The sequence below is a fragment of the Berghia stephanieae genome, chromosome 5, assembly GCF_034508935.2.
Source record: "Berghia stephanieae isolate SIO BIC M18660-M18661 chromosome 5, UCSD_Bste_1.3, whole genome shotgun sequence".
NCBI lineage: Eukaryota > Metazoa > Mollusca > Gastropoda > Nudibranchia > Aeolidiidae > Berghia > Berghia stephanieae.
The window spans coordinates 41594664-41603403 of record NC_088364.1 but is presented as its reverse complement, the minus strand read 5'-3'; the positions used below and the strand labels follow the sequence as shown (position 1 = coordinate 41603403).

The 8740-nt window shown below is 34.3% G+C and overlaps 1 protein-coding gene across 2 annotated transcripts in view; it reads right to left on the bottom strand.

Moving 5' to 3' along the window:
* Positions 1–1905: 1905 nt before the first annotated feature.
* LOC144972937 (ragulator complex protein LAMTOR3-like) overlaps positions 1906–8740 on the bottom strand; it is a 15429-nt gene continuing 8594 nt past the window's right edge. For both annotated transcript variants that reach the window (XM_078914773.1, XM_078914774.1), the window contains exons 2-6: positions 5269–5303; positions 4519–4577; positions 3760–3893; positions 3168–3231; positions 1906–2126 (exon numbers count right to left, since the gene is read on the bottom strand). In XM_078914773.1, the coding sequence (XP_078770899.1) occupies positions 2053–2126; positions 3168–3231; positions 3760–3893; positions 4519–4577; positions 5269–5303 (366 nt within the window). In that variant the 3' untranslated portion in view covers positions 1906–2052. The remainder of the gene's footprint in view (positions 2127–3167; positions 3232–3759; positions 3894–4518; positions 4578–5268; positions 5304–8740) is intronic.

Below are 8740 nucleotides of genomic sequence, written 5' to 3'. Positions count from 1 at the left end.
ACTTGTGACACTTTTAGGTCATTTCAGCCCCAGTAAAAACGAATATGAAGAAAAATTAAAGATAACAGATGTGCATTTACAATCATCCAATAAAAAAAAAAAAGAAGACTATGGGAGATAGGTCAAATATAGAACAGAGGAAGATCTAAGAGCGTGTGTCTAGTTTGATACCCTTAACATCAAACTTAGTTATGGCAGATTCTTGAAAGATTATATATATCTGTATTTCAAACACTCATGCAAAGGTAAGACAAAGTGGGACCAGTTTGAACAGGAAGTAGATGTAAATATATCCGTTTGTTTAGTTTGAGACCACCTTAACCACTTTGACTGCTGTACTCTTGTAAAACATGTATATATAAGTTTGGCCAGAAAACTTGTCCTTCAAACATCAATCTATTTAAATGACCCCCATCCTGGCAAAAACTCTCAAACCTAGTATGAGGGTTTTTGCCCAAGATGAGGGTCATTTATAATAGTACATAACAAGGTAAAAAAAAAAAAGCAATCTCTCCAAAAAAAAAAAAAGGCAACAATATATTTGACTACAATGGATCACTGTCAGGACCATGAAAAAAAATAAAATAAAAGAGCAATGTCAATCCAGAACAAAGACGAGAGCAGCACAGAAAGGGAACACATATATGGGGAATAGCAACGCTGGCCTGTAAGACCCCCCAAAGCGGTCAGGACCCCCCCTCCTCTAGACAGCCTTATTCAACTTTATAAAAGATGGCAATAACAAACGCACTTTATTTCAAAAACATTTTATTTCAAAAACATACATTATTTATACTGTCACAGCTTGCATCAACCAATCAATACAATTTAGAACAAATCAAACTGTAGAAACACTGAATCGAAAAAAAATATTTTCTTATTTTTTCTTCAGTATAGACAACTGAAGTACTCTTGAAATTGATAAAGCAATATTTTATATTTTTTTTCCAGTTGCTTGATCAAAAATTTAAAAAACCCAACAAAATCTAACAAATCTTCTCTCCCCCCCCCACCAAATGTCTAAATGGAAAAGAAAACTTCAAATTCTCCATTTATTCCTGATTTTATTGTCACTGAAATTGGTAAGAACATTCAGATGTTTATCTCGAAGAGCAAAGGAATAGGAAATTTTACACACTGAAGCAACAATAATGGTTATAATCGTAACACAGTAGCCTCGATCAAAGATCTGTAGGAGTAGGAGAAATATTAAATCACGATTTCTAAATTGTATTATTATAATTATAAAATAATAATTCCAACCTATGTTTCTTTTGACAGACCGTTAATAGCCATTGGGCTAGGGTATCCAGAGTTTATCCTGGTTTTTATAGTGTGAAATGGACAATAGTAATTGATTACAACCCTTTAGGGAGGATGCTAGTTTATCACAAAGTACTTTCTGTCAGATCTAACAAACTCAGCTATCCAATAACTGCTGGGTGGACAGGGGGGAGGGGGGGGGGGTGTTGACTGCTCCAGGATTGATATCTGCCCCTTTGGGTGACAAGTGAGTGCTCTACCAGCTGAGCTATCGAGACCCCCATAGCAGAGCATTAAGTAACATCAAATTTTTGTGCTTGGCTCTTGCAGGAGTGAGATGCCAATACTTCAAATCAAATGACAACCTTTTCACCCTGGTTACCTTGTCTCCAAATAAGACCTTAGTCAAGAACTTAACCATAGGGATCTGAGTCAGAGGCGACCGTATTATGACAATAGTAATAGTAATAGTAATAATAATAATAATAATAATAATAAAATAATGATAATAATAATAATAATAATAATAATAATAAAATATAATAATAATAATAATACATATACAAATATTATTAATAATAATAATTATTAAAAAAAACAATGATGATGGTGGTGATGATGGTGGTGATGATGATGATGATGATGATAAGATGTTGTGGTAGTGATGATGATAGTTATGATGATAATAATGACGGTGATGATGATGATGATGATGATGATGATGATGGTGATAAAAATAAAATTATTTTATAAAATCAAAGTTAATTATTATGACAAAACTACCAATAACTACATCATGGTGACGACTCTACTAAGATCCCCTAATACGTCACTCAATTCATCCTCGAGCTCCATGATCAGACCTAAAATGAACAAAAATAAAGTGACTTGTAGCGCCCTTTGAACACACAGCTGTATAAATATTATAAATCTGAAAATGTTTGTATAACACAAAGCCAGACAAAGCAGATTTTAAAAAGTGCAAAATAAAAAAAAAATTAAAAAAAAAAAAAAATGAGTTTACACTTACATTACTGGGGACCGACCTTCTGACAGAGAGCTGTGCAACCATTTCAAAATGAAATTATGCATAGAGTTTGAATCTGTCAAAGCTACATTTATGATTCTTTCGTGACTTGGTAAGTATTATGAGACTGTTTAATACTGTCTCCATTGAACCATCGTTAAAACTACAGTAAATCAACCACTCTAACTGATATGCAAATCATAGATTATGTAGATATGGCACATTGTAAGACATGCCATGGTTTTGCAACTCTAAAATAAATCCAGATTTTTACTGAAATGTCATACTGACTCAACACCTCAAATTTAAAAGCAATAAGTGCAAGCTGTACATAATTTTGTTGAACAAAACAACATTAATTAACAAAGATATTTCTCCAAAATTTGTGATATGTAAATTAAATCTGATAAATAAAAATGTTAATTGTATCGCAACGGATGTGACATTTGTTTCTACAATTGGTAAGGAGAGGGCTAAGTGCTCATATCCTTCATCAATAAACATTTCCATTAGTCTGGCATCTTTTGATGATCAAACACTGTTTGACACCAATCTGATACCAGTCTATTGCTCTTTGCCATGTATAGTGATTAAAACACATTTTGCATGAAAAAAAAATTTAATTAGCATTTGGTCAAAGTCACAGGATCTCAGTCACTGGTTATTATAAGAAAGAAAGTCCATAGACATTGTGGTGGTTACAAACAGGTGGTTGCCTGAGCAGGCTCCATTGTATAGAATAAATCATAGCTATATGAGCAATAATAATAATAATAATAATAATAATAATAATAATAATAATAATAATAATAATAATAATAATAATAATAATAATAATAATAATAATAATAATAATAATAATAATAAATGAACTTACCTGTATTAGAATCTTTGTCTGCAATAAAATGAAGAACTAGGGGGTTGTTGTTTACTTGAATTGTCTATTCACAAGAAGTAAAAAAAACAAAATAATACATTACATTATTGAGTTTGTTCAGCTACCACATAAAGACCATATATAAATACATACTGCACAACTTGGGTCTGAGTGAATATCAATCCCACCTTCTTCACCCGTGTAACTACAAATACAAAGTAAAAGTAAAAATGATTTTTTAAAAAAATGAACATTTGTATTACATTCACACCTTCGTAAGCAAATTTTAAAATCCATAAAAAAAAAATTAGAAATTTTTAAACGGGATAGGTTTAAAAAACACGAAAAAATCCACCATCCTCTTAATAATAAGCTAATGTGTTATCTTATGTAACAAAGTCAATTTATCCAAGATTCCCTCCATCCATTCCTGTTCAAGACAGAGGCTTGCCGATTAATATCTTATTCATCAAAAGTTACAATCAGAAATAGTGCAGCAATTGATTTACTGATTCAACAGACTTTAACTTTAAGTGACATAAATAAAGAAAAAAAGTAACCAGGACTGATGAAACTGAAATGATTGAGTTACCTGATACTTGTCATAGAAATTGACGATCCTTCTGTTTGTCCCCATGCCCATCTTGCTGGCTTGCTCAGTCATGATGCCAAAAACAGACAGGAATCCTGGTTTCAAGGCAGAGTCTGGTGCCATTTGGTTGGACACTACAAAGAAATACAAGCCATTATATGGGATATTTCAGCACCAGGTAATAGGGAAATGATGGGAAAGTCAAACGACGATGAATCTAAAGATCATGTGAATTTTAAAAATTTCACAAGAAAAAGTAAGACAAAGGTTTGAATAGGGATCTGCACATCGTCTGAAACTATTTAAAAGACTTATGCCAGCACAGAATCCCTGTTAAAAGGAACTTTTTCAAATCAACTTCAATAATCAACTTCAGATAGGTGTATTGGTGGAGAAAAATCGGACTGCGGTCAAGTGGCATAAGAGTGCCATAAGGTTCAGTTCCCAACAGACTCTCTTTTTGATATAATATATCAATGACCTTCCAGACAGCATGACATCCGAATCAACCTATTTGCCAATGATACTTTGTTATCCACAGGGTTGTCTTTGAGTTTGATTTATAAAAGGCGTAAAAATAACTAAGACATCACCTAAAGTAGAACTAAGTGAGCAATAAGATTAAATTTCTTGTCTAGGAGAAAACAGGAGGATTCTAAACCTGAGTCATCCAGGAGATAGTGTAATTCTATATGCCCCATCCTGACTGTCTCATCAATAAAATTTCACAACTGAAAGTTCAAAAACCGAGACACTAACCTTTGACGACTAATACACCATCTCTGTCTGTGATTGCTATGGCTTGCAGACCGTCAATTCTAAAAAGTAAATAGGAAAAAAGCATTAGAAATTGGCAAGAATATCTCCAAATATAGTGTAGTCTTAATTCATTTAAAAATTAATGGTGCCCCTTACCAACGCCTCATGGTTTTGCATTACCTTCTTTTGTTTTTAAATGTATTTAACGTTTTTCTAATTGAGTCAGAAGTTGCTCCTAAATAACCAATGAGGATAATTTAACAAAAAAAAAAAACAAAAACACAAAAAACAAAATAAAAAAATACTAAATACAATCTTTTATTCACATTAAATAAACCTCATGTCATATAATATAATATGAAAACATTTAACAAACGACTAATGTTGGCAGTAAAGGTGCTGACAGGTGGTGTATTGGTTGTAGTAATGGTGGTAGTGATGATGAAATGGAGATTGTAGTTGTGGTATCAGTGATGATTTTGATGTGGCGATTGTGATGATAATAGTGATGATGATGTGGTGGTGGTTGTTGCAAAAGTTGTGGTTGTGGTAATGCTAGTAGTCATGATGATTCGGTGGTAGTTGCAATGGGGATGATGATGATGATATGTGGTAGTTGAAATAGTAGTTAAGAGTAATAGAGGTGATTATGTGATAGTGATGTTTTTTTGTTGGTAATGGGATAATGATAATGATGTGGTGGTGGATTTAAAAAGAATTGATAGAGGCGGTTGTAATTGAAATACATACGTTGACATTAGTCCATGTAGATAAGCCTTCAAACTCTGTGCGAAAGGGATAAAAAACATGAAATTACAAATATAATTAATTACAACTCCTTACATTTATTAGATCTGTTGGCAGCATTCGACACAATAGATCACACAATCTTATGCAATAGCCTTTATTCTGATTTTAACATTTCTGGCACTGCTCTATCATGGTTTAAATCATACCTCAGCAATCGGTCCCAGGTAGTGAGTGTAAATGGGAAAATTTCTGACAATGTCTTTATAGATTATGGCATGCAGCAAGGATGTGTTTAAGTCCCTATCCTTTATACCCTAAATACTTTACCATTAGGCAATGTAAAAAGCTCCCACTCTGTCAGCTACGACATTTATGCTGATGACACGCAACTATATAAAGCTGCCTCTCCTCATGATCCTTCCTCTCATTTCTGTGATGTAGAAAATTTTTGACTCCATCAAAAGTTGGATGCTAGAAAATAAGTGACTAGTTGTTTTGGTTGGAACACAGCAAACATTAAAATCTATCCACTTGTCAACTCCTACACTAACCATAAATGAAATTGGCATTCTTTTACTGAAAAGGCTAAAAATTTGGGTGTCATTCTGGACAGTTCTTTATCTATGGATGAGCACATAAACAATAATGTGAAAACCATGTATTCTGAGCTCCGTAGAATATCACAGATAAGGTCATTTTTTACCTTTCAACACCTTGAAGATAATGATCTCTGTTTTGATCTTGTCAGGCATTGATTACTGCAATTCACACTGCTCACTGGTCTCCCCAATAACAAAATAAACAAACTCCGGAGAGTACAGAATTGTGCTGCTAGGTTAGTCCTGGGAAAATTCTATTATATGATACAAAGGACATGCTTTGAACCCTCCACTGGATGCCAGTCATGGCTAGAATTGAGTAAAAAATAGCCTTTGGCTTGAAATTCAATTTTCCTAAGGGCCGGCATGTATGCAATTGCATAATAATAATACAATAATTTTTGTTTGTTTGTTTTGATTTTTAAATAATTTTTTGGGTTAAAAAATATTTACACACAATGGTGACTGTCATGTCAATGTTTTGAGAAGAAGTCATTGATCACCATCTGTCTTTGCCTGGAGTCTGGAGAAGCATTCATTAGCTGAAAAGCAAACATTCTCGTTTTTGCTACATGAGTGTGAATATGGGATATCATTGGTCAAAGAGTGAGCGTTTTCATTGGCTACGTGTCGTACAAGTATGGAATACCATTGGCCAAAAATCAGCTTTTTTTATTGGCAATGATGACAAATTTCATTAGCAGAACTTGGTAGAATTCTTTCATAGGACCAGGAATTTCAATGTCACTATTCAGTGTTTTTGCTAAAATGTACGTCACTATGGAGAGTTAAAAAAAAAAATTACTAACAATATATAGGAAAAAAATCAGGACCTGGCTGCCATATCACTATTGAGGGAATGTCGCTGTAACTATTGTCGTAGCACTGTAGTAAATATAAATATAAAACATGATGATTTAAAAAATAATTAATACAATTCCCTACACTAGATGGGAAAATTTGTCAAGACCAAAGTAATTCCAGCGTTAGTGGTAGTGTAATCCTTTGAAATGAGCAATATGAATAATGTGTCTTGTTTAAGAAGAAATAAAAATTAGATACCATGGCGAGGGCCCAAACTCTTGTTTTCTGGGTGATAGTCTAGCATCTCTGCATTTGTCAGGGCATGATTTTTGGCATTGGTCCATGACTTTTGCATTAAAAACAAAAAAATAAGACACCTACCAGATAGATTGACAACATGTTCAAAATAAATGCCATGGGGTCCAGCCACAATTCAATTTCATTTATGAAATATAGTGATCATTTGCACCCTCGGTGAAAAAAAACATTTTAGTCTATTTGCATCCAGTTTTTTTCTCTAGATAGACAGGATTGAACATCACAACAAACCAGGTGGCTCTGTAGCATAGCGGTGAAGATGTTTGACTCTGGACTGGAAGATTCCAGGTTCAAATCCTGGTAGGGACAACTTTTTTTCTATTTGTTTTACTACTTTTGTTTAAAATTTAAAAACAAAACAAAAAAAAAAAAAAACTTTTAAATTTAATATTAACATTTAATTATATTATTGTTTTTCATTAAGTTTGTCATTCATTATCATTAGTATTTGTTTACAATATTTTTTCATTGTTATTATTATTATTATTATTATTATTATCATTATCATCATTATTACCATTATTATTAATATTGTTTATTTGCAGACAATAGTAGTAGTAGTAATAGTCGTAGTAGTAGTAGTAGTAGTAGTAGTAGTAGTAGTAGTAGTTGTCATAGTAGTGGTGGTAGTAGTAGTGGCAAAGAATATAATACAAATAAGAAATTGCACTGGATTTAAAAAGTGGCATATCCGGCTCAGCGGCACCCCTAGTGAAAAGAGTGATAACAAATCGAAAGTAGTGAACAATGCCAGTAACTATGTTTGGAAGGGTGACCTACAGGCATTTTGCACCATCAATTGTTCCAATTCGAGGAGAAAAAAAATATTGGATTATCATTTTTTTAGATTTCAGAAAATTCCTGAAAGGTAATAGTGTTTGATACAACCAAGAAAGATGTAATCAAACTGCTCTTCATTCACAGTTACTCTATCAACTTTCACTTCCAGATACAAGGTACAGTCATATAGTTTGAAGATTCCTTATTCCTAGACCATCTCTCTCTCTCTCTCTCTCTCTCTCTCTCTCTCTCTCTCTCTCTCTCTCTCTCTCTCTCTTCTCTAATCCTTCCATCTCTCTCACTCTTTCTCATCTATTTCATCCTCTCTCTCTCTCTCTCTCTCTCCTCTCTCTCTCTCTCTCTCCTCTCTCTCTCTCTCTCTCTCCTCTCTCTCTCTCTCTCTCTCTCTCTCTCTCTCTCTCTCTCTCTCTCTCTCTCCTCTCTCTCTCTCTCTCTCTCTCTCTCTCTCTCTCTCTCCTCTCTCTCCTCTCTCTCTCTCTCTCTCTCTCTCTCTTCTCTCTCTCTCTCCTCTCTCTCTCTCTCTCTCTTCTCTCTCTCTCTCTCTCTCTCTCTCTCTCTCTCTCTCTCTCTCTCTCTCTCTCTCTCTCTCTCTCTCTCTCTCTCTCTCTCTCTCTCTCTCTCTCTCTCTCATCTCTCTCTCTCCTCTCTCTCTCTCTCTCTCTCTCTCTCCTCTCTCTCTCTCTCTCTCTCTCTCTCTCTCTCTCTCTCTCTCTCTCTCTCTCTCTCTCTCTCTCTCTCTCTCTCTCTCTCTCTCTCTCTCTCTCTCTCTCTCTCTCTTCTCTCTCTCTCCTCTCTCTCTCTCTCTCTCTCTCTCTCTCTCTCTCTCTCTCTCTCTCTCTCTCTCTCTCTCTCTCTCTCTCTCTCTCTCTCTCTCTCTCTCTCTCTCTCTCTCTCTCTCTCTCTCCGGTTAGAGACTGAATGACCTTTACACCAATACAGATCTCTCAACT